General features: G+C 38.2%; 2 protein-coding genes across 4 annotated transcripts in view; one reads left to right on the forward strand and one right to left on the reverse strand.

Annotated features, from left to right (window-relative positions):
- LARP4 (La ribonucleoprotein 4) overlaps nt 1–26,754 on the forward strand; it is a 218,377-nt gene that overhangs the window by 45,503 nt on the left and 146,120 nt on the right. The gene's annotated exons all lie outside the window — the stretch shown is intronic.
- The window catches only part of FAM186A (family with sequence similarity 186 member A), a gene marked incomplete at its 5' end in the record, with an annotated part of 79,775 nt that continues 65,410 nt past the window's right edge, over nt 12,390–26,754 (reverse strand). The window contains 4 exons of the mRNA XM_046011822.1: nt 12,390–12,411; nt 14,933–15,115; nt 16,421–16,572; nt 25,877–26,069. Coding sequence (XP_045867778.1) covers nt 12,390–12,411; nt 14,933–15,115; nt 16,421–16,572; nt 25,877–26,069 — 550 coding nt within the window. The remainder of the gene's footprint in view (nt 12,412–14,932; nt 15,116–16,420; nt 16,573–25,876; nt 26,070–26,754) is intronic.

Raw genomic sequence — 26,754 nt, forward strand, 5'->3', positions numbered from 1 at the left:
ATAAATAAATAAAATCTTAAAAAAACAAAAACAAAAACAAAAAAAACTATGAACTCCAGTAGCTCATTTACCTAGCAGAATTGGAAGCCAGGGCTTTAGTTCAGCACTTGGAATTATAAATTGGTTCTTGAAATGATGACTGACCATGTTCCTTTATCTTGATATCTGTTAGGTAGCTCATTTATCGAACAGGTAAACTAGATAGAAAAGAATGATAAGGTCTTTCTTAAGTAGCTTTTATCCTAGTTGGAAATGATCACCACATACATACAAAACAGACTTAATGTTTTATATTTATCCTCATATTCTGTCCTCTGCTTGAGGCTCTTGATCAAGGCAAAGCCCTTCAAACTCAAGCAGGACCAGGTCCAAATCCTTAAATTGCACTATTCTTACAAGATCTTTGTCTTCCAAACAAGTCAGATAATGTTGGAGCATTCCTGTTAGTGAGTCATGCTGACCATATATAGTTTCTGTTTATTTCTTGTTGTAACTTTTTATCTTCCCCCTCTTCCTTCCTTATACCTGTTGAATGACTACTGTGAATGGAGGACTCAAAAATGAACAGGGTCTTAAAAGTTAACAGGCTTTTGTGGTAGAGTATTTTTGTGATTTAAGAAACTTCTGTTATCTCAGTATTGACAGTAGACTATATATCCAAAGATCAATTTTTTTAAAGATTTTATTATTTATTTGACAGAGAGAGAGAGAGATCACAAGTAGGCAGAGAGGCAGGCAGAGAGAGGGAAGCAGACTCCCTGCTGAGCAGAGAGCCTGATATAGGGCTCGATCCTAGGACCCTGAAATCATGACCTGAGCCGAAAGCAGAGGCTTAACTCACTGAGCCACTCAAGTGCCCCAAAGATCAATTTTTTATCTTGATAGAAAAAAATCCAAATTTTTACTTTTGGTAGGTATATTATCTGTAGGTTTATTTATTTATTTATTTATTTATTTATTTATTTGACAGAGAGAGAGAGAGAGAGAGTGAGGGGGAACACAAGTGGGGGAGGGAGAAGCAGGCTTCCCGCTGAGCAGGGAGCCTGGTGCTGGGCTTAATCCCAGGACCCTGGGATCATGACCCAAGCCAAAGGCAGATGCTTAATGACTTAGCCACCCAGGTGCCCTTCTGCTCTGTGGTGGTTTTAAAACACAATTGAATTCTTCGGTATTCCTCCCTTCAAAAGGTTTCCTTGAACATGGACAGTACTTGGGGACTTGCTGCTAATAAACAGAATGTGGCAAAAATGACAGTGTGGCACTTTTTGAGTCTAGGTCATAAAAAAGCATTGTGGCTTCATCCTTTCTGTTTCTCTTGGCTCATTTGTGATACTCCCTTGCATATCACATATTAAGAGGCTCTTTGGAGATGTCTTTATGGCCTTTAGCCAAAAACTATGTGCCTGAGCCAATTTAGAAGCAGATCCTACAGCCACAGTCAAGCCCTCAGATGACTGCAGCCCCAGCCAACCTCTTGACTACAACCTCATGAGAGCCCTTAAACCAGAACCAGCCTTTCAAGCCAGTACTGAACTCCTGACCCACAGAAATTGTGAGATTATATATGTGTGTTGTTTAAGCCACCAGATTTTGGAGGTAATTTGTTTTGTAGCAATAGATAACTGATATACCATCATGTAATATTTTGTAGTAAATTTGATAAACTTTTTATCTGTCTTATAAGATTGTCTTACAGACCAACATTATTTAGTTCTCCTAATTCATACTTTTTTTGTTGCTGTTATTTCTTGGATTGTTTTGGACTGAGAGAGATGTGTTAAAGTCATTATTAGCATTTTCCATTTCTCTAATCTTCTATAGTTACTACTTTATAAAAGTTGTTGCTATATTATTTATTGCACAGATATTCATGAGTCTTATATCTTCATAGTGAATTATAGCTTTTAGCATTATAAAGTGTCATTCTTTGTCTCATTTAATACCTTTTTGCTTGAATGTTACCTTGCTTGATACTGCCCTTTTAAAAATTTTCATTTGTCCAATACATCTTTGTTCATTCTTTTATTTTAGGCTCTCCTATGTACAGTCCAGAGTTGAGTTTCATTTTGTGAGTGAGCCTGAAAATCTTTTAATAAGTGATTTTATGACCATTTAATGTGTATATATTTATAGAACTGCTATGTTTGATCTCAATTATGTCATGTTTATATATCCAAAACAATGCATAGTTTTCCAGTAACTATGTGTTCAGTTTCCTTTGCTCTTTGTTGCTTTATTTGTATTTTTCTTTGTATGTGTGTGTGTGTGTATTAATAATTACAGAAATTTCTATTTTTGTTTTAAATTCCCTTTATAACAGTACTCACATAATGCCTTGGTCCTCTTTTTCTTTATACATTGACTATTAGTTTCCTACTCAGAGCAATACACTGCCTCTTTTTTTCTTCTGTACCCTCTGCCATTCAATTTTAGTCAACAGTATTCTTTTTCTTAATGTTGGTTCATGCCTGAATGTTTTGGATTACGATCTGTTGGCTTTAAATGACTCCTTTAACGCTGACCTTTTTTTTTTTTTTTTTTTTTTGAAAGAAAGATCACAAATAGGCAGAGAGGCAGGCAGAGAGAGAGGAGGAAGCAGGCTCCCTGCCGAGCAGAGAGCCCGGTGTGGGGCTTGATCCCAGGACCCCGGGACCATGACCCGAGCTGAAGGCAGAGGCTTTAACCCACTGAGCCACCCAGGCGCCCCTAACTCTCACTTTTTACCTGTGAGCTGTTCCACCTGTTTCTCTCTCCCCACTTCTCACATTTTTTTTTCTTTGGTTATTACTACACTGTCAGAGCATAGAAAATTTATATGCTATTCCTACTCCCACTTTTGTTTTAGTCTTAGGTGTATAGCTAGGTGTATTCAGTGCATACCACCAGTATCTTTGGTGACGTTTTCTAGGTCCTCTCTTAGTTGGGTATAGTTGTCCTCAGGAAGGACTCATGAGTACAATAATCCCAGGTGTTGGGGCACCTGGGTGGCTCAGTGGGTTAAAGCCTCTGCTTTCAGCTCAGATCATGATCCCAGGGTCCTGGGATCGAGCCCCACATCGGGCTCTCTGCTCAACGGGGAGCCTGCTTCCTCCTCCTCTCTCTCTGCCTGCCTCTCTGCTTACTTGTAATCTCTATCTGCCAAATAAATAAATAAATAAAATCTTTAAAAAATAATAATAATCCCAGGTGTTTATCATACGGAAAAATTGCTACTTGCAGGATGGTTTTTCTGCCTTTAGAATTCTCTTCCCTTGATTATATTATAGATGTTGTTTTACTGTTTTCTGGCTTTGAAAGTAGCTGGGAGCTCTGATGCCAAATTGATTTGCTATCCTTAGAAAGTGACTTGATCTTTTTGCCAGCATAGGTAATTTTTTTCCTTTGTATTACAGTGTAATTTTCTAGGATAAATCTAAGTGTTGACTACTATGGTGAGTCCTGTGAATTGTGTAAGACTGATGATTCACAGACCTGTACCCCTGAAGCAAATAATACATTGCATGTTAATAAAAAAGTGAAATAAAATAAAAATTTTTAAAAATCTAAGTGTTGACCAATCTGGATCTGTTTAACTTAGTACATCGTGTGCTCTTTCAGTATGAAGATTCATGTCTTCTTTCCCTCCACCCTTATGAAATAAATATTATTGAATTATAGTTGAAAAAAATATTAATTCTACTTTATTATTTTGATTGTTTTCTTTAATGCATCCAGAAGTATGTATGTTGGATGTTTGGTGTCTGATTTTTATATTATTTCCTCCTCAATTGTTTTAATCTATTTTCCTTAGCTTTTCATATTTTCATCCCCTATGTCCTATATGATATGTTTGATCCTAGCTATTCTTATTTGTTGTTTTAGGTTGCATTCTCTGGGACATAGACTCTGAGACAGAGAATTGTGTGCATGAGGTTTATTAGCGATTACCCTTGGGATCAACACTTATGATGAAGTGAAGGAAGGAGTATTGGATAGAAGGAGATGCTGAGCTGTAATTAGTGATGTGCTGCTAAATTTTTAATAACCAGTTCTCAGAGGAATAAAAAGCTCTGATTTGTAACATTTTCCGCATATAAGTACTTCCATCATGGCCAATTTTAAGCTATAAACATGACATCACTGAACATGGATCTGGAAAGAAATGCTTAGTAACACCCATACAAAAACAACAGATGTTACCTCAAGGGCATAGATAATAATAAAGGTAGTAAAATAATTAGGAAGTGATGAGTATTTGTTGCCTTGGTTTTGAATAGAATTTAATTTTGAGTTTATAGAATTTAAGTTCTTGTAGTAGCTGTGTTTACTTGCAAAAAAAATTTTTTTAAATTTTTATTTATTTGACAGAGAGAAATCACAACTAGGCAGAGAGGCAGGCAGAGAGAGAGGAGGAAGCAGGCTCCCTGCAAAGCAGAGAGCCCAATGCGGGGCTCGATCCCAGGTCTCTGGGATCGTGACCTGAGCCGAAGGCAGAGGCTTCAACCCACTGAGCCACCCAGGCGCCCGCAAAAATTTTTTTTTAAAGATTTATTCATTTATGAGAGAGAGAGAGGGAGAGAGAGCACAAGCAGGGAGAGGGACAGCAGGAGAGGGGGAGAGAGAAAATCTCAAACAGACTTCCCGCTGAGCATAAAGCCTGACACAGGGCTCATTCCCATAACCCTGAGATCATGATCTGAGCTGAACTACAAGTCGAAAGCTTAACTAAGTCACCCTGCTTGCAAAATTTTTTAAAAATGTTAACAGTTGGCTCTCATGGACCTGTAGGAACCAGCTCCGGATACCATTGACCACAATCAGTCACAACAAAGGTCTCAGCTCATCCCATGAGGAGTTTTGAAGTTGGAATAACCCTTCAGAATTGTCCTACCTTGCTTTGGGGGCATAACACAGAAGAGGTCTTTGGAGTCCCCACCCCCACACCGCAACCAGAGCTGTCATGTCCCCTCCTCTTTCACTTCCTATTGTAAACAATAAAGGCCCTTCCTACCCTTAAAAAAAAAAAGTTGCCCCACCTTGAGGTAAGGCCCTCAGATAACTTGGCATGAACAAGTCATTGGATGCAGGTAGACATTATGAAGAGGATTTGACCCTGGGTAAAGGAATTTTCTTTGGCCAAAGACAATTCCCAGAGAAGGACTCAGCCACCACTTTCTAGCAACCTGGATTATGAATGCCTCAGTACTGAAGAGGGTATATGGAGAGGATTCTACAGGACCCAGCACACTTATGTATCTTGTAGTTTAGTCTTGGTTTCTGCTTCGAGACATAATTATTTTTTCTGGTATGCTTTCATCTGTCAAAACTGTGATTGTGTGTGCATGTTTTCTTATAGTAATTTTGTGTGGATACTGAATTTTTGTTATTGTTACTCATCTTTGAATATGCTGGATTTTTCTGAATCAGCTTTTAACGGATCTTTCAAGGGAAAATGGACAGGGTTTCAAGGGCCTCCCTGTTTTGTTTTTTGTTTTTTGTTTTTCAGCTCAAGGGCTCCCTCTTCTGTTGCTATGGTGAAAAGCAGTTTTTTTAAGTTTTTTTTTTTTTTTTTTTTGGTGGTAAGATTTCTGATTCTCCTGTTTGTTTTTTCAGTGGGGTACTTATTACCAGTTACTTCTTTTTTTTTTTTTTTTAAGATTTTTTATTTATTTATTTGACAGACAGAGATCACAAGTAGGCAGAGAGGCAGGCAGAGAGAGAGGAGGAAGCAGGCTCCCTGTAGAGCAGAGAGCCCGATGCGGGGCTTGATCCCAGGACCCTGAGATCATGACCTGAGCCGAAGGCAGAGGCTTTAATCCACTGAGCCACCCAGGCGCCCCACCAGTTACTTCTTTTCTTTCTTCCGTTTACCACTGGCTGCTGTCTTCAAGGAACAATGACTACTTTCAAAAGTAGTCTCTTTCTGTTTCTCCTGAAAGTCACACTTAACCAAGACTATACCCTTGTTCCTACTGAATTTTCCAAACCCATATGTTTTTACTCCTGTTGCCAGTACCGATCTGCCAGGTTTCACACCAGCTCTCAGCTGTTCCCACTAATGGCTAGGTACTTTGGTAGCAAACCCTTGTTGATGTTACCAGGTTCTACCAACACTAAGACTACATTTTCTCTACCCTTTTCAAGCAGATTCTATGAACTTGATACACTTGGGGGGGTTCTGGATGGTTTCTACTTTATCTTTCCCAGTGTGCATTTAAATTACAGATGTGGAGTGGGGTAGCCTGAGAGATTCAAGTCTGTTAAGTGTCTGCCTTCAGCTAAGGTCATGACCTTGGGGTCCTGGGATCCACCCCGTGTCTGGCTCTCTGCTCAGCGGGGTATCTGCTTTTCCCTCTCACTCTCTGTGCTCTCTCTCTGTCTCTCTCAAATAAATAAATAAAATCTTTAAAAAAATAAACTAGAAACTGTAGGATTTTCCGCCTACATTTTAGTATCAGTTGTAGGAATTTTCATTACTTTGTTTTTTTCCTGTGTGTAGTTTTTAGGAAGAGCTATGGGAAGAGGTATATACATACATACAAAGGTGTATATTTGTTTTTAATACGCACAAATAACATTTTGCTTTAAATAGCCTTGTTTTTCTCTTCTAACTTAATATTACGTGTTTTAAATCTATCTCTGTGCCCTGTGTATACCTAGTTTGTTGCTTTTAGTTGCTACATTTCTTCAACAGTCTGCATCCACTCTCTTTTATGTAACTGTTCCCCTGGTTAAAATGCCTGCATTGCTTTTACCTCCCTATTACTGTCTTGAAAAAAGCTGGATGAACTTTTGTATATGTTCCCATGATAATCCACATGACATTTTCTTCTAGGACATATACCCAAGAGATGGGATCTTGGGATTCCAAGGCACATACACTCTTCATTAAATATTTTCAGGTTGCTTCCCAGAACGGCTAAGACAGCTTAAACTTCCAAATCCTATGGACAGGAGGTCAGTCTCCCAACACATTTTGTCAAGATTTGGTACTCTACTTAAATTTTGCCATGCCGGCAAATAATCCATCAAGTTTTGGTCTTAAGTTTGTTCGTTTTTGTTTTTGTTTTAATTTCAGCTTTATTGAGATATAATTGAGGAATAAGTTACAAAGATATTTTCCTACATTTTCTTCCATTAGTTTGATAGTTTTATTTTTTTATTAATCTCTTTAACCTATCTGAAGTTCTCCTTTGTATTCAGTGTTAAGGTAGGGATCTAACTTAATTTTTCTTCATATATCAACATAATTTCTAACCAATCTCTTCTTTCCTCATGAAGATAGCTTTGCCACACTTGTGATGCTACCTTTAACATATGTCAAGTTCTGTGTATGATGGGGTCTATTTGTGGGCTTTCTTTTTGTTCTATTTGTTGATTTGTCCTCATGTCTCTATCTTTCTTCTGTTGTTTTTTTAATCTCTGTAGTGTGCCAGCTCTTAATAGTTGTAATATTATTCCCTTTTTCATTTTCTTCTTTCAAAATTGATTCATCTTTTCATGAGCTACTATTCCATATACATTTTAGAATGAGTTTCTCAAGTTCTAAAAAAAGTTCCAGCTAACATTTTAAAATACGATTTGAACTTATAGATTAACTTTTGAAGAACTGACATCTTTACTAAGCTAAGTTGTCTTATCTAATAACATGCTTTATCTGTTTTTTTCAGATCTTTTATGTCTTATTAGAGTTTAAATTTTGGGGGGTAAAGATGTTATGCCATATTTGTAAATTAATTATGAAATAGCTTATAATTTTGGTGTTAGTGTGAATGGGATTGCTTCTGGTTCATTATTGCTAGTACAGAGAATTAATATTCCTGTTTTTCTGAAGACATTATAAATATAAATGTGTAACCTTATCAAGTGCTTTATATTGCAACTCTTGGAAAGACTATATGATTTTTACCCTTTAATCCATAAATATAGTCAATAACATTGATAGTTTTCTCATGTGAAACCATTCTTGTATTCCTGGAAGAACACCTTGGCTGTTGAATTCAGTTGGATAATATTTCTTTGCATCTATTTTTTAAAATCTGTTTTCATCAGTGACATAGATTATGATTCTCTCTTCTTGTACTGTCTGATTTGGAATAAATCATTAGGCAGCTTTTTCTCTTTTCCTGTTTTCTAATAATTTAATTGATAAAGGAATTATCTGTCCCTTGAAAGGTTGGTAAAACTCACTGTAAAACCATATAAGCCTAAGGCTTTTTTTCTGGGGGAAAGGTCTGTAATTGCTATTGAATTTATTTATAGATATTTGGTCTGTTCATATTTTAATTTCTTCTGCCAATTTTGGAATTTTATAATTTTCCAAAAATCATCTATTTCATCTAAGTTATTTAGTGTATTATCTTATAATCGACCATCATATTCTTTTTTTCTTTTTTAAAAGATGTTATTTATTTATTTGAGAGAGAGAGAGAGCAAGAGCACGGAGAGGGGCAGAGGGATAAAGAGAAGCAGGCTCCCCACTGAGCAGGGAGCCTGATATGGGGCGCTATCCCAAGACCCCAAGATCATGACCTGAGCTGAAGGCAAATGCTTAACCAACTGAGCCACCCAGGCATCCCATCATATTCTTTTCTATCTCTGTTGTATCTGTAGCTAGTTCTCATGATTTCATTATGTGATTTGATTATTTGAATCTTCTTTTTTCTAATTAGCTTATTAGAGAATTATCCATCTTATTCATCTTTATAAGATGACAGAAATCAGTCCCAATATAGCTGAAATTACAATAAATATTAACCCGTTAACTCCGTCAATGAGAAGGCAGAAACTCAGGTTGAATCTGAGACTAGATTTCAAAATTAAGGTCTAGGAATATATTATCTATAAGAGAGACACTAAAAGGAAAGACTGTGGACAAGTTAAAAGAGATTTAAGTAGGTATTCCAGGGTAATATGAACAGAAACACCAAAAACAAACAAAATGAAAAACGGAAATAAAAATAGGTAGCTATATTATATAAGCTAAATTGAAGCTACAAATTCAAGGCAAAAAGTATCATCACAGTCAAAGCATAAGAGGGCTAGTGCTATCAGGAGCTCAGCTAAGTGGAAATATCAAGTGGATAGTTGTGTATATAGGACTAATATTCAGGGGCAAAGTTTGGAGAAAAGTGGTGCTGAGATATGTATTTGGAATCATATCATCAGCATATATATGGTATTTAAAGCCATAAGACTGAGTGAGACCATCAAGGGAGTATAGACGGGACAAGAGATCCAAGAAGTAAACTCTGAATTACTCCAGCATTTTTGGGCAGGGAGATGAAAAAGAACCAGCAAAAAGATGTAGAGGTGGCCAGAAAGTTAGGAGGCAAACCAGGAGAGTATAATGTCCTGGAACCCATGTGAAACAATTATTGCAAAGAAACAGAGTGATCAGTAGTTTCAAATGTTAGCTGATATCCAAAACTAAACATTGGATTTAACAGTATGGAGATTGTTGGTGACCTTGCCAGGACCAGGTTTGATGATGGAGTAGTGACAAAGACCTGATTAGAGTAGGTTCAGGAGAGGAAAGAAATTAGAGACAGTTAGTTAACATCATTTTAAAGAGGAATTTTGGTATGAATGGAAGGGGGAGAAGAGGGATAGTAAGTGGTGGAGGAAGTGAGCCTAAGAGAATTGTTTCTTTTTTTTTCAAAGTTGAGAAACATAACATCATGTTAGAGAGTGGCACAGAGTGAGATGGGAGAATTACTGAAGCAATGTTCTTGAATAGAAGAGAAGAGATAGGATCTAGTGTTCAAGGGAGGGGCTAGCATTAGATAGGAATCAGATACTTTATCCACAGGTGACAAGAGAGAAAGTAGATATATGGGTACAAAAGCAGATAATTAGGGAGATGTCGTGGTAGAAGTATTTGGAGTTAATAATGATTGCTTCCATTTTCTCAGTGTAATAAGTTACTTAGTCATCAGCCAAGAAAGAAGATGAAAGAGAAGGCCTCAGAAATTATAGGAGATAGGAGAAAATATAAAATTGCTGTCCGGGGAAGTCAGAGTAAATGGATTAGGGAAATACAGTATGTTCACCAAGCAGCATTGTGGGGCCAGTTGAGCTCAATGATTATTTAATGTAATACTAGTCAGCAAGTTTGAACGTTTTTCTGAAGATGTATTTCTTGTATCCTCACATTTAATTGATAGCTTAGTTGAATATTAAATTTTGGAGTCAGAGTTTCTGTTTTTAGGGGTACCTGGGTGGCTCAGTTGGTTAAGTGTCTGCTTTTGGCTCAGGTCATGATGGGAGAGTCCTGGGATCAAATCCCGAATTGGGTTCCGTGCTCAGCAGGTAGCCTGCTTCTCCCTCTGCCTGCCACTCCCCCTTGCTTGTGCTCTCAGTCTCTCTCTCTCTTTCGCACAAATAATAAATAAAATCTTTTTTTAAAGTTTCTGGTTTTGATATTTTGGAAATATTTCTTCATTGCTTTCCTGCTCCTAATGTTGCTCTTGAGAAGTCTGGCACCATTCTGATTCATTTTATTTATTGGTGAGCTGCTCTTCTTAGAAAGGTTTTAGAATTTCTCTTTGTCTTTGGAGTTCTTAAATTTCATTAAAATGTAAAGCATTCGTTTTCCCATATCAACCCTATTTATCACCCTGTATACCCTTTCAGTATCAATCTTTCTTTGGAAGTCCTTACTTTTTTTCATGTATCATCTTCCTCCGTTTACTTTTTTCCTTTCCTGTTAGCACTCCTAATATATAAATGCTGATATTTCTATGGCTAGCCTCCATATTTCTTAATTTTTATATTTTTCATCTGTAATTCCTTCTTGATGTCTTCTAGAAACATTTCTTGACCCGATCTTGGGCTATGCCTAATTTGCTGTTTATGTCATCTAATGAGTTTATTTCAACCGTGCTTTGAATATTCAGTAATCCTACTTGTTTCTTTATAATTGTTTTGGTTTCATTATCAGTATCCTCTTTAGGGACATTTAGTTGGCATGTATTCTATTAATTCTTGTCATCTAGAGTAGGTTATTTAGCTTATCACCTTTCTGATTTTCTAGTTATTTTTCCCTATGAGACCATTTTCTCTCATGGGTTTCAATTATCAGTCATCTTGGTAGGTAATGAATGAAGTGGGTGGGAAGAATCAAAACCTAAGCCTTAGTTGTGCCACCCCTGGTGAGCAGGGTTCAAATCCTCATTTTCATCAGGAGGCTTTGCCCTTTAGCGAACCTGTCCGTGTCTTACCCTAGGCCTTTTGTTTTCTAAGAATGTATTGTCTAGTCCTTCAGATGAAAAGAAGGTCTGTGGGTTGAGGGAGGTAGGAGGAAATACTTTGATGCTTATTGGTTTAATCAACATCTACTTTGCTTGTTTTACTCTACATCCAAATAGTGTTCTGCTGGGAATCTGCTTTCTAGTATTGGGGTAGGGCTGAAAGGGAAGACAATGATCTGAGTCTGGGCAATGTTGGGGGTGGGGGTAGAAAAGAGTCCAGGTTGGGGTGGCTCAGTCGTTAAGCTTCTGCCTTCAGCTCAGGTCATGATCCCAGGGTCCTGGGATTCAGCTCTGCATTGGAGCAGGAAGCCCGCTTCTCCCTTTCCTGCTTTCTCTGCTTGTATTCCCTCTCTCACTGTCTCTTTCTTTGTCAATGACTAAATAAAATCCTTAAAAAAAATTTTTTTTTTTTTTTTTAAATAAAAGAGCCCGATCAAAATTTCTTTGCAAATTCACTCCCCATGTTTGGAGCCTGGCTTTCCTCTGTACAGGGCTACTATTTCCCTTCTTTACCAAATCACAGACACCTTCTGACCCTCCAGAGGTTTCTGCTGGTTTTCCTTTCTTTTTTTTTTTTTTAAACGTCCATTCATTTCTTACTTCTGAGGCATCTTTGGGTTTGGGTTCTGGGAGGTAGACTGTGCCACTTTGCCATCATGTCAGTGGCCATATAATGTCCATTTAATGAGAGCCTACCACAGTGTTTGTTGAAGTTTTGTGTTTCTAGTAATCTAGAGCAAAGGATTTTCTTTCTTGAGTGGTCATATTAATAGTCTGGAAATGAAGATGTTTAACCTAAAGAAGAATAGGCGAATGTAAGAGCACAAAATGGGCAAAGCAGTGGAGGTGCCTGGGTGACTCAGTTGGTCCAGAGTCACCCAGAATATAAAACTTCTGTCAGTTGGTGACTCTGGCTTCTGACTTCAGTTGGGGTGATGGTCTTGGGGTCTTGGGATTGAGCCCTGTATCAGACTCCCTGCTCAGCAGCGAATCTTCCTCTTCCTCTGACTCTCTTCCTGCTCCTGCTCTCTCTATCTCTCTCAAATAAATAAATAAAATCTTTAAAAAAAAAAAGAATAGGCAAATCAGTGCATATACATTAAAGAGCAAGGTAGGAATTTTACTGCAACACTGGAATTTACTTGCTTGTGTTCAATTTTACTTGGGAATCTTCTTAAACCTGGAAACAAGACAAGAAAATTAATCTTATTACAAATTGATCTTAAATACATTTGTAATAGTATAGATGATTCATAGAGAAAATAAGAGGGCCTCCAGTACTCACACAGTTAAACTAGTAAAATTGATATGTGATCCCTATTTATAAGAGTCACATTAACAAGAGAGAATGTTTCCCAGGAAGAGCAGAGCTTGGCAATAGCTTATTATTTGTTAACCAGTCCTCTTATACATTAGAGCATGACCATTGACAATGGTTATTTCTGGGCATGGACTTCTCTGTATTTTTCAAATTTTCTATGATGAATGTGCCTTACTTTTGTAATTGGAAAAAAACAAATATTATTTTAGTGGAATTTTCATGGGGGAATCCCCATATACGTATACAGACTTATGCTAGGATATTTGCTGCAGCATTGTTTGTAATGTTGAAAAATATAAAACTTCTGTCAGTAGGACAGTTCAATAAATTGTGATAGAACTATACAATGAAAATCATGCAATCAATAAGAATGATGATGTAAGTCTATAGTACCATAGAAAAAATTTAAAGATATACTGTCAAGTGAACCCCTTAAGCAGGTTAAAAAACATGTTCAATAGGAGCACATTTTTTGCAACCAAAAAGCAAGTGCACAGAAATCTTTTGAAAAATATATGCAAGAAGTTGCTGCTCCATCCTAACAACATGTAAAAAGTTGAACAAACTGAAAACTAGCAACTCTTCTTAGATCCTTCAGAGAAGTGAGGCCACAGGACAAACCAATGCCCCCAAAGTGGAAAGACAGACAGGCAATTCAGAGAATCACAACTTACTGGAGTAAAAAAATCCATGAGCAGACACTTCTGCAGGAATGAGTACCTGGTAGAAAACGTACACTTTTTTCTTAAGATTTTATTTATTTATTTGAGAGAGAGGACAACCAGGGGAGAGAGGGAGCAGGAGGCTCCCCGCTGGGCAGGGAACCTAGTAGGGGGCTCAATCCCAGGACTCTCAGGTCATGACCTGAGCCAAACCGACTGAGCCACCCAGGAGCCCTGAAAACTTACACTTTAATTGATGAATTGCAGGAAGCTCAGTATGGACGAGGGAGTATCAGACTCCAGAGGTTCCAGGCAAAGAGATCTCTAGAATCTACCAGATCCTCACAGTGAAGATTGGAGAGAGAGTGTGTAGCTGGGGGTAGGAGCAGAGGGAAGAGAGAAAGAATGTCCAGCAGACTCTGCACTGAGCATGGAGGCTGACATGGGGCTTGATCTCACAACTCTGAGATCATGACCTGAGCTGAAATCAGGAATCGGATGCTTAACTGATTGAACCACCCAGATGTCCCAGAATTGAAATATATTTGACAAGATCAAGAAATCTGCAGATGAGATTCCCAATGATGGTAATCTCCAAGAAACTGACCAAAGTACCTCATGAAAGAGTCAGCTTTAGAAATCTCCCAGATCCAGAAAGCACTGATGTTAGAAAACACAACAGTAATAGTCAATCAGAACTTTCCATTTCCTCTCTCTCTTCTCTAGAGCTCTAATCCCTAAAGGGTCCCCTAGTAGCTAGCTAGAAAAGTAGGAAGACAAGCAGTAGGCCAGAAAAAAGAAGCTGTTAATATTCTCCTTCTCTAACTGTAAGTTGTAATAGTCTTAGCTGGAAGAGAGAAGCCTCAACTTTAAAACAAAACAAAGATTTACTTATATATGGTTCTGGACATTTTACCAACCAGATGAACATATTACTGAGATGTTACCAGAAATGTCACAGAACAACCTCGGTTTTCATCCAGAGGCCCGCTGAATAAATATAGAGATAAAATGTCACTTTGGAAAATAGCTTGGAAATTTCGTATAAAAGTTAAACATAACACTTATCTAACCCATCAGTCTCACTCCTGGGCATTTATCTAAGAGAAGTGAAAACTTATCTTCAACTCAAAACCTGTTTATAAAGTGCTTGGGTGGCTCAGTCGGTTAAGCACCTGCCTTCAGTTCAGGTCATGATCTCAGGGTCCTGGGACTGAGCTCCACATTGGGTTTCTCCCTCTCCCTGTGCCTGCTATTCCCCTTGATTTTGCTCTCTCCCTCACTTGCTCTCTCTCTCTCAAATAAATAAATAAAATCTTTTTTTTTTAACCTGTTTATGAATTTTATAGCAGTTTTATTTATAATTGCCCAAATCTGAAAACAACTCATATGTCTTTCAGTTGGTAAATGGATAAAAATATGTGATACAGCCATACAATGGAATAATACCAGTCAGTAAATAAAAAGGAATGAATTAGTAATACATATAATGTGGATGAGTCTCATAGGAGTTACACTAAGTGAAAAAAGCCAGATTCAAAAGGCTACATACTGTATATCTCTACTTATACTGCATTCTGGGAAAGGTAATATCTAACTTCACAACAAGCACCAGCTTTTGGTCACTCCCTGGTGCTAGAAGATAAGGTCAAGTTAGGGAAACAGAAGGCATATGACCAAAGGCCCAATTATCAAAGTGCTCCCATTCCTTAACTTACTGTGATTTAATGGATGCAAGAGATTTTCTGAAGGTAGACTGAACATCTAACTGGAGTAGCATAGGAATATCTGGGTACCCACCCAGCTGGGCCCAGAGCGAATGTATTGATGTCTTCTCTGCTATTGGGTAGCTTGAAGTTGACAGATCAGCATTCCAGATAGCTCTCATTTGGTCTTCTTGTCTAGAGAATCAGAGACACTAATTGAAAGCGCCAAACTCTCCTGAACTCTATATCCAATTAAAATGTATGAATGTTATTTTCCCCTTTTCTCTTCCCCACCGTCTTATCCTATAATGTCCTGTCTGGCACTAAAGAACATTAGCTATGTCCCCTTTGACTGAACGATGGATTAAAATAGCAGAATTTGCTGAAAGAGCTTTTTTTTTTCTTCCCTGAAAGTGCATTTTCATGACTTCACCTAGTAATCTGTTTTAAAACTATCTTAGTCTCGTGGAGTATATAAACCATATATAAACCATATCCAGACTGACATTAAAACGTCTTTGGATGATACTGTTTTTTTTTTTCCCCAGCAATGTTCTTTTCCCTTCCTTACCAAAGCTCCTACCTTCTTTTTTTAAAAAAAGGAAAAAAAGTAATGTTTCTAAGTTTCTTTATTCTGTTAAACTAATTTGTTTCATGGTAAGGAAAATCAGTTTCATTTTTTTATAAGACCAGCTTTATTTTTAAATGTATTTAATCTATTTAATTTTTTGAAGTTGAACTAATTTATTAACTGAGCAAAAGTAAAACAATTCAAATTCAAATAGAACATCACCTATTAACAAATGTTCCACAAATCTATAAATGTATGTCCTCATATGATTACTGAAATGAAGCTTTCATCTGGAAAAATCTTTTGAGACTAAGTTATGATTCAGTTAGATATAAGTTCAAAAGTATAGAAAAAGAATTCTAACACTTCATTCAAGAAGTTCTGCCTGGTCCAACCGTTTATTTAAAGTCTTTAGCATTCATAGTTAATGACATGGAAAAAATAGACACCTAGCTGAATCTTTGGGGTAAGCCCGTGCATGTGAGATGAGACACCCAAAACACATTATAAGGAAGGGATGTCACAGCTTATATCCCTCCAGAACCATAATTTTCATGTCACCTGTGGGAAAAAGAGAGCCCCTGTCTTGGGATCGTTATAAAGGAGGGCCACTAAAGGGAAAACTGGGCTTACATCATTCCTGGAAAAAAAACAGACAAGGAGCAGACCAGCATCATATTTTTTAAAAAGTAATAATACTATAATAATAAATAAATAGGAACTCAAAATTAGATGTTATATTTAAGTAGAAATATATATAAATAAGCTTCTTATTAAATTGGATAAGCAAGTCAATATTACCTTAAACTTTCTACTGCACCATATCATAGTTGTGGGGAAAGAGAAGCTCTTGGGCAGGAAAAAAAAAAAGTATTAGGTCCCAATATCATCCAAAGACGTTTTAATGTCAGTCTTTTTCAAACACATACCGTAATTTCTTGAATGTGTCAGACTTTCTGTCTTCTTCTATTAGCAGCTCCAGGAATGGCTGCTGAACAAATTTGGCAGAGGCAGGTATCTCCTTTTTGTCAGTGATCAAAGGTATAGGCCGACTAAGATTCAATTTATACACCTGTTGAAGCTAAAAACAAATAAATCAGTAAAGGTAAAAAAGAGTCAGAGTCTTTAAGAAGATCTGAGCTGGCCCTAGCTAAACTGTGACTTTCTTTTCCATGGACTTGCAAATCCTTTTTCTCCATTCTCCTTCTCTCTTCCTCCAATCACACCTCCACCTCCAACACACAATTTCAGAGGTGGCACTATGTTATATAAAAACATTTGTCCTGGGCGCCTGGGTGGCTCAGTGGGTTAAAACGTCTGCCTTCAGCTCGGGTCATGATCCCAGGGTCGTGGGATCGAGCCCCAAGTGGGGCTCTGCACTCAGCATGAAGTCTGCTTAAGATGCCCTCTTCCTTTACCCCTCACCCCACACTCCTGCTTGCTCACTTTCTATCTCAAATAAATAAATAAATCTTTAAAAAAACAAAACAAGCAAACAGAAAAACCGCTCGATCCTGCATAACCTATAGTCCTAATCTTCTTATTTCCTAGCTGTGTGACTGTGCGTTAGTTGCTAATATTATCTGCACCTTTCTCATTTCTAAAATAAGGATAATAACACAGGTTTGTTGTGGGTGTTGTATAAGATAAAATATATGAATACATATCATAAATTGTGAAGCACTATGCAAATCTAATGATAGCTAACACTTACTGAATACTTGCTGAATGTAACATGCTTTTTATATATATTAATTCATTTGGTATTTCCAGCAGTCTTATGAAGTGAGTAATGTTATTATCCTCATCTTACCTTCGGAGATCTGAAGCTCAGAAAACTTACACCTTGCCCAAAGTCTCTTAGCTAATATGTGGCAAAGCTGATTTGAATCTACACAATCTGGTAGGAAAACCAACCTCTTGAGTGTAAGGTATTTATTCATTTCTACCCTCTTCTCCCTTTTGCTTTTTTCTCTCCCTTCTTATGCCTTGATAACCACTTCATCATCTAGATCGTGGATCCCTTGACCCCAGACCCTTATTCATCCCCTGAAATGTCCTAGATATATGATTCCTGTTACATAGCTCATGACACTGCCAACTCAGCTTGCTTTATTCCACCTACATTGACCATAAAAGAATCCTTTTTTTTTTTTTTTTTTGGTCAAAGAGCTTTAATATGGGGGAGGAGTCAAGATGGCAGAGAAGTAGCAGGCTGAGACTACATCAGGTAGCAGGAGATCAGCTAGATAGCTTATCTATACATTGCAAACACCTACAAATCCAACGGGAGATCGAAGAGAAGAAGAACAGCAAATCTAGAAACAGAAAATCAACCACTTTCTGAAAGGTAGGACTGGGCGGAGAAGTGAATCCAAAACGAAGGGAAGATAGACCGCGGGGGGAGGGGCCGGCTCTTGGCAAGCGGCAGAGCAACAGAGCATAAAATCAGGACTTTTAAAAGTCTGTTCCAGGGGCGCCTGGGTGGCTCAGTGGGTTAAAGCCTCTGCCTTCGGCTCAGGTCATGATCTCAGAGTCCTGGGATCGAGCCCCGCATCGGGCTCTCTGCTCCACGGGGAGCCTGCTTCCTCCTCTCTCTCTGCCTGCCTCTCTGCCTAGTTGTGATTTCTCTCTGTCAAATAAATAAAATAAAAGTCTGTTCCACTGAGGGACATTGCTCTAGAGGCCAAACCGGGGTGAAGCCCATGCGGAGTCAGCGTGGCCCCAGGTCCTTCAGGGTCACAGAAGGATCGGGGGTGTCGGAGAGTGTCGCAGAGCTCGCAGGTATTAGAACGGGGAAGCCGGCTACAGAGACAGAGCCGAAGACTGAGCTCTCAGCTCGGGGTTACCTTGACTGGTCACAGGCTGGGTGAGCTCGGAGCGCGGCTGGAGGCTGGGGATACGGGAGTGATTGGGCGCTGTCCTCTGGGGGCGTGCTGAGGAGTGGAGCCCCGGGCTCTCGGCTCCTTTGGGCCGGAGACTAGGAGGCCGCCATTTTCTTTCCCGTCCTCCGGAACTCTGCGGAAGGCATTCAGGGAACAGGAGCTCCCAAAAGCGAACCCGAGTGGATTACTTAGTCCGGCCCCAGTAAAGGCGGTGCAATTCCGCCTCGGGCAAAGACACTTGAGAGTCACTACAACAGGCTCCTCTCCCAGAAGATCAACAAAAAATCCACCCAGGACGAAATTCATCTACCAAGGAAAGCAGGTTCAATACCTAGGACAGCAGCGGAATTCCAGAAGAGGAGAAAGCAAAGCACGGAACTCATGGCTTTCTCCCCATGATACTTTAGTCTTGCGGTTAATTTAATTTTTTTTTTTCAATTTTTTTTTCTTTCTTTTTTCTTCTGCTAAATTTTTTTAAACTTTTACCCTTTTCTATTTTAACGTTTCTTTTTTTTTTTAAAGATTTTATTTATTTATTTGACAGAGAGAGATCACAAGTAGACAGAGAGGTAGGCAGAGAGAGAGAGAGGGAAGCAGGCTCCCTGCTGAGCAGAGAGCCCCATGCGGGACTCGATCCCAGGACCCCGAGATCATGACCTGAGCCGAAGGCAGCGGCTTAACCCACTGAGCCACCCAGGCGCCCTCTATTTTAACGTTTCTTAACTACCTTATCTAATATATATATTTTTTCTTTCTTTAATTTTTTTCTTTATTTGTTTTCTTTTTTAAATTTTTTCTTTTTTTTTTTTCTGAACCTCTTTTTATCCCCTTTCTCCTCCCCACGATTTGGGGTCTCTTCTGATTTGGTTAAAGCACATTTTTCTGGGGTCTTTGCAACCCTTTTAGTATTTTACTTGCTCCTTCATATACTCTTATCTGGACAAAATGACAAGGTGGAAAAATTCACCACAAAAAAAAAGAACAAGAGGCAGTACCGAAGGCTAGGGACCTAATCAATACAGACATTGGTAATATGTCAGATCTAGAGTTCAGAATGATGATTCTGAAGGTTCTAGCCGGGATCGAAAAAGGCATGGAAGATATTAGAGAAACCGTCTCTGGAGATATAAAAGCCCTTTCTGGAGAAATAAAAGAACTAAAATCTAACCAAGTTGAAATCAAAAAAGCTATTAATGAGGTGCAATCAAAAATGGAGGCTCTCACTGCTAGGATAAATGAGGCAGAAGAATTAGTGATATAGAAGACCAAATGACAGAGAATAAAGAAGCTGAGCAAAAGAGGGACAAACAGCTACTGGACCACGAGGGGAGAATTCGAGAGATAAGTGACACCATAAGATGAAACAACATTAGAATAATTGGGATTCCAGAAGAAGAAGAAAGAGAGAGGGGAGCAGAAGGTCTATTGGAGAGAATTATTGTAGAGAATTTCCCTAATATGGCAAAGGGAACAAGCATCAAAATCCAGGAGGTGCAGAGAACCCCCCTCAAAATCAACAAGAATAGGTGCACACCCCATCACCTAATAGTAAAATTTACAAGTCTTAGTGACAAAGAGAAAATCCTGAAAGAAGCCCGAGAAAAGAAGTCTGTAACATACAATGGTAAAAATATTAGATTGGCAGCAGACTTATCCACAGAGACCTGGCAGGCCAGAAAGAGCTGGCATGATATATTCAGAGCACTAAACGAGAAAAACATGCAGCCAAGAACACTATATCCAGCTAGGCTATCATTGGAAATAGAAGGAGAGATAAAAAGCTTCCAGGACAAAAACTGAAAGAATTTGCAAACACCAAACCAGCTCTACAGGAAATATTGAAAGGGGTCCTCTAAGCAAAGAGAGAGCCTAAAAGTAGTAGATCAGAAAGTTACAGAGACAATATACGGTAACAGTCACCTTACAGACAATATAATGGCACTAAATTCATATCTCAATAGTTACCCTGAATGTTAATGGGCTAAATGCTCCAATCAAAAGACACAGGGTATCAGAATGGATAAAAAAACAAAACCCATCTATGTGTTGCCTACAAGAAACTCATTTTAGACGTGAAGACACCTCCAGATTTAAAGTGAGGGGGTGGAAAATGGGCTAAATGCTCCAATCAAAAGACACAGGGTATCAGAATGGATAAAAAAACAAAACCCATCTATATGTTGCCTACAAGAAACTCATTTTAGATGTGAAGACACCTCCAGATTTAAAGTGAGGGGGTGGAAAACAATTTACCATGCTAATGGGCATCAGAAGAAAGCTGGGGTGGCAATCCTTATATCAGATCAATTAGATTTTAAGCCAAAGACTATAGTAAGAAATGAGGAAGGACACTATATCGTACTCAAAGGGTCTGTCCAACAAGAAGATCTAACAATTTTAAATATCTATGCCCCTAACGTGGGAGCAGCCAACTATATAAACCAATTAATAACAAAATCAAAGAAACACATCAATAATAATACAATAATAGTAGGGGACTTTAACACTCCCCTCACTGAAATGGACAGATCATCCAAGCAAAAGATCAAGGAAATAAAGGCCTTAAATGACACACTGGACCAGATGGACATCACAGATATATTCAGAACATTTCATCCCAAAGCAACAGAATACACATTCTTCTCAAGTGCACATGGAACATTCTCCAGAATAGATCACATCCTGGGTCACAAATCAGGTCTCAACGATATCAAAAGATTAGGATCATTCCCTGCATATTTTCAGACCACAATGCTCTGAACCTAGAACTCAATCACAAGAGGAAAGCTGGAAAGAACCCAAATCCATGGAGACTAAACAGCATCCTTCTAAAGAATGAATGGGTCAACCAGGAAATTAAAGAAGAATTGAAAAAATTCATGGAAACAAATGATAATGAAAACACAATGGTTCAAAATCTGTGGGACATAGCAAAGGCAGTCCTGAGAGGAAAATACATAGCGGTACAAGCCTTTCTCAAGAAACAAGAAAGGTCTCAAGTACACAACCTAACCCTACACCTAAAGGAGTTGGAGAAAGAACAAGAAAGAAACCCTAAACCCAGCAGGAGAAGAGAAATCATAAAGATCAGTGCAGAAATCAATAAAATAGAAACCAAAAAAACAATAGAACAAATCAATGAAACTAGGAGCTGGTTCTTTGAAAGAATTAATAAGATTGATAAACCCATGACCAGACTTATCAAAAAGAAAAGAGAAAGGACCCAAATAAATAAAATCATGAATGAAAGAGGAGAGATCACAACTAACGCCAAAGAAATACAGACAATTATAAGAACATACTATGAGCAACTCTACGCCAACAAATTGGACAATCTGGAAGAAATGGATGCATTCCTAGAGACATATAAACTACCACAACTGAACCAGGAAGAAATAGAAAACCTGAACAAGGCCCATAACCAGTAAGGAGATTGAAACAGTCATCAAAAATCTCCAAACAAACAAAAGCCCAGGGCCAGACGGCTTCCCAGGGGAATTCTACCAAACATTTAAAGAAGGACTAATTCCTATTCTCCTGAAACTGTTCCAAAAAACAGAAATGGAAGGAAAACTTCCAAACTCATTTTATGAGGCCAGCATCACCTTGATCCCAAAACCAGACAAGGATCCCACCAAAAAAGAACTACAGACCAATATCCTTGATGAACACAGATTCAAAACTTCTCACCAAAATACTAGCCAATAGGATTCAACAGTACATTAAAAGGATTATTCACCACGACCACGTGGAATTTATTCCAGGGCTGCAAGGTTGGTTCAGCATCCACAAATCAATCAATGTGATACAACACATTAATAAAAGAACAAGAACCATATGATACTCTCAGTAGATACTGAAAAAGCATTTGACAAAGTACAGCATCCCTTCCTGATCAAAACTCTTCAAAGTGTAGGGATAGAGGGCAACATACCTCAATATTATCAAAGCCATCTATGAAAAACCCACCGCAAATATCATTCTCAATGGAGAAAAACTGAAAGCTTTTCCATTAAGGTCAGGAACACAGCAGGGATGTCCATTATCACCACTGCTATTCAACATAGTACTAGAAGTCCTAGCCTCAGCAATCAGACAACAAAAAGAAATTAAAGGCATCCAAATCGGCAAAGAAGAAGTCAAACTATCACTCTTCGCAGATGATATGATACTATATGTGGAAAACCCCAAAGACTCCACTCCAAAACTGCTAGAACTTGTAAAGGAATTCAGTAAAGTGTCAGGATATAAAATCAATGCACAGAAATCAGTTGCATTTCTATACACCAACAACAAGACAGAAGAAAGAGAAATTAAGGAGTCAATCCCATTTACAATTGCACCCCAAACTATAAGATACCTAGGAATAAGCCTAACCAAAGAGGCTAAGAATCTATATGCAGAAAACTATAAAGTACTCATGAAAGAAATTGAGGAAGTCACAAAGAAATGGAAAAATGTTCCATGCTCCTGGATTGGAAGAATAAATATTGTGAAAATGTCTATGCTACCTAAAGCAATCTACACATTTAATGCAATCCCTATCAAAATCCCATCCATTTTTTTCAAAGAAATGGAACAAATAATCCTAAAATTTATATTGAACCAGTAAAGACCTCGAATAGCCAAAGGAATATTAAAAAAGAAAGCCAAAGTTGGTGGCATCACAATTCTGGACTTCAAGCTCTATTACAAAGCTGTCATCATCAAGACAGCATGGTACTGGCACAAAAACAGATACATAGATCAATGGAACAGAATGCAGAGCCCAAAAATAGACCCTCAACTCTATGGTCAACTAATCTTCGACAAAGCAGGAAAGAATGTCCAATGGAAAAAAGACAGCCTCTTCAATAAATGTTGCTGGGAAAATTGGACAGCCACATGCAGAAAAATGAAATTGGGCCACTTCCTTACAACACACACGAAAATAGACTCAAAATGGATGAAGGACCTCAATGTGAGAAAGGAATCCATCAAAATCCTTGAGGAGAACACAGGCAGCAACCTCTTTGACCTCAGCCGCAGCAACATCTTCCTAGGAACATTGCCAAAGGCAAGGGAAACAAGGGCAAAAATGAACTATTGGGATTTCATCAAGATCAAAAGCTTTTGCACAGCAAAGGAAACAGTTAACAAAACCAAAAGACAACTGACAGAATGGGAGAAGATATTTGCAAATGACATATCAGATAAAGGGCTAGTGTCCAAAATCTATAAGGAACTTAGCAAACTCAACACCCAAAGAACAAACAATCCAATCAAGAAATGGGCAGAGGACATGAACAGACATTTCTGCAAAGAAGACATCCAGATGGCCAACAGACACATGAAAAAGTGCTCCACGTCACTCGGCATCAGGGAAATACAAATCAAAACCGCAATGAGATATCACCCCACACCAGTCAGAATGGCTAAAATTAACAAGTCAGGAAATGACAGATGCTGGCAAGGATGCGAAGAAAGGGGAACCCTCTTACACTGTTGGTGGGAATGCAAGCTGGTGCAACCACTCTGGAAAACAGCATGGAGGTTCCTCAAAATGTTGAAAATAGAACTACCCTATGACCCAGCAACTGCACTACTGGGTATTTACCCTAAAGATACAATGTAGTGATCCAAAGGGGCATGTGCACCCGAATGTTTATAGCAGCAATGTCTACAATAGCCAAATTATGGAAAGAACCTAGATGTCCATCAACAGATGAATGGATAAAGAAGAGGTGGTATATATACACAATGGAATACTATGCAGCCATCAAAAGAAATGAAATCTTGCCATTTGCGATGACGTGGATGGAACTAGAGGGTATTAGGCTTAGTGAAATAAGTCAGTTGGAGAAAGACAACTATCATAGATCTCCCTGATATGAGGACGTGGAGATGCAACATGGGGGGTTAGGGGGAGAGGAGAAGAATAAATGAAACAAGATGGGATTGGGAGGGAGACAAACCGTAAGCGACTCTTAATCTCACAAAACAAACTGAGGGTTGCTGGGGGAAGGGAGTTTGGGAGAGGAGGAGGGGGGTTATGAACATTGGGGAGGGTATGTGCTATGGAGAGTGCTGTGAAGTGTGTAAACCTGGCGATTCACAGATCTGTACCCCTGGGAATAAAAATACATTATATGTTTATAAAAAAATAAGAAATAAATTAAAAAAAAATTTTTTAAAGCAAAAAAAAAAAGCTTTAATATTTGAAATACCACTGTTCTAGAAAATTCAGAATATGTCTGATTTGGACCAACTATGGTAAAAAATGTCTTTGTACCTTCTAAAGCATCAAGTAATTTTATACATTAATTTAGTGAAAGAAATGGATATATAGATATAAAATATTCCTAGAATACCAAGAATGTTCTAAAACTCCATGCTGGAGCATGTAGTGGGAGCATGTAATCCCAGAGCAAAGAACTCTAATCTCAGCTTTATAACTTCTTGGAAGGACACTATCACTCTCAAAAGCATACTAATGATTATCTCAGAAGAGCTTTGAGACATAATGAGTGGGTATCAGAGTTTAACAGGATCTTCTGGGCCTGGTGCTATGTAAGCAAGTTAAATAAACTCTTACCTCCTTTATTGTATACTCATTCTATTAAATTTTGCTTTCTGATAGGTTTTTTTAAAAAAGATTTTATTGCTTAGTAATCTCCACACCCAGTGTAGGGCTTGAACCACAACCCTGAGATCAAGATTCGCATCCTCCACTGATTGAGCCACCCAGGTACCCCACTTTCTGATAGTTTTGAGAGGAGAAGTAACCATCATGAATCAGTTGGAGAGTGGTGACTTTGAGAGGTTTCATATCTAGAGGCTGGTAGATTCGGGTTGACTAGGAAGGAGTTGAGCATTTATGGACATCTCCCCCATTCTAATCTTTTCCCATCTAGAGAGTCCAGCCAGTATCCCTGATGTCAAGTTAGGAGTTTTCACTGGGGTCATGGTATACTGGCTTGAATGGTGAACTCCTCAAAAGATATGTTTCCCAGAATCTATGAATGCGACCTTATTTGGCAAAATGGACTTTACAGATATAATTTAAGGATGTCAAGATGAGATTACCCTGGATTGACCAGGTGGGTCCTAGATCCAATGACACATGGCTTTAAAAGAGACAGAAGAGAAGACATAAGGCACACTGGGAAGAAGGCCAGGGGAATGTCGGAGGCAAAGGTCGATGTTATGCAGCTATAAGCCAGGGAAAGCCAAAGATTGTCAGCAGCTACCAGAGATCAGAAGAGAGGCATGGAACAAATATCTCCTTCAGAGCTTCTAAAAGGAACAAACCCTGCCAACACCTTGATTTCATGAACTGGCCTCCAGAACTGCAAGGGAATATATTTGTGTTGTCTTAAGCCATTAGTTTGTGGCAATTTGTTACAGCAGCCCTAGGAGACTAACATACATGGTATCTCCAGGTAAATGTTATTTTTCCAAGCTTACCATTTTTCATTTTTCTTACAACACACTGGGGAGGGGAAATAGAAAACAAGTTACCTGGCTAAATAAGAACATCATTTTCCTCAGGCACTGATTCCGGTTCTGCTCTAAAGATTTCTGTTTGTTGGTCCAGACCTGCATCATCTTTTTCTGGTAGTCATCAATTCTGTTCAGCATTATGAAGAGGTTCTGGGTCTCATAACCTTTCCCAGTGTTTTGGAGGGCTTGTAATCGTCTGATTATGTTGTTTCTTGAAGAAAATTTAACAAGAATGAGATTGATATAACGACTGACCCTAACTCAGCTCACCTGGGCTTAGTTATTTTCAATTCTGATCCTTAGTAAGTAGAGTGGGATGTGATAGGAGTGGGAGACTTGCTTAATGAGACCTTAATCTAGTTTCTTATATGACTTTATTTTCAAAAATCTACATGACTGTCAAGTTTTAATTAACTTGAGTTTTTTAATGTTATAATAATGTTGCTTATTATTTTAATATTGTTTTAATAGTTTTATATTTTAATATATTAATATAATACAAACATATTTAATATATTGCTTTAATATTAAAATTTTCATATTGATATTTATAAGATATATAGAAGGTAGTTAATACAGTTGTGAAAAAGTCATTGTCCTTGCCTTTAAAGCACTTACAAGCCAGAATGGGAGACTAATGAGTTAACTGTGTCAAAGAAAATGAAACAAATGCTAAATAGAAATATAAACATGCTGTTGGAGGAAAAAAAGACAGCATAATTCATACAAGAGAAATAGAGGAGGTCTCATAGGAAGATGTTGCATAGGATCTTCAGGAACAGTGATAAAAATATACTCTCTCTCTTGACAATAACATGTGCCACCACGTTTGAGCCTTCTGAACAGATAGTGTTTTGCCTTCTCTGTTCTACAGGAGAGGAAAAGGAATTTGAGCA

The sequence above is a fragment of the Meles meles genome, chromosome 7, assembly GCF_922984935.1.
Source record: "Meles meles chromosome 7, mMelMel3.1 paternal haplotype, whole genome shotgun sequence".
Taxonomy (NCBI): Eukaryota; Metazoa; Chordata; class Mammalia; order Carnivora; family Mustelidae; genus Meles; species Meles meles.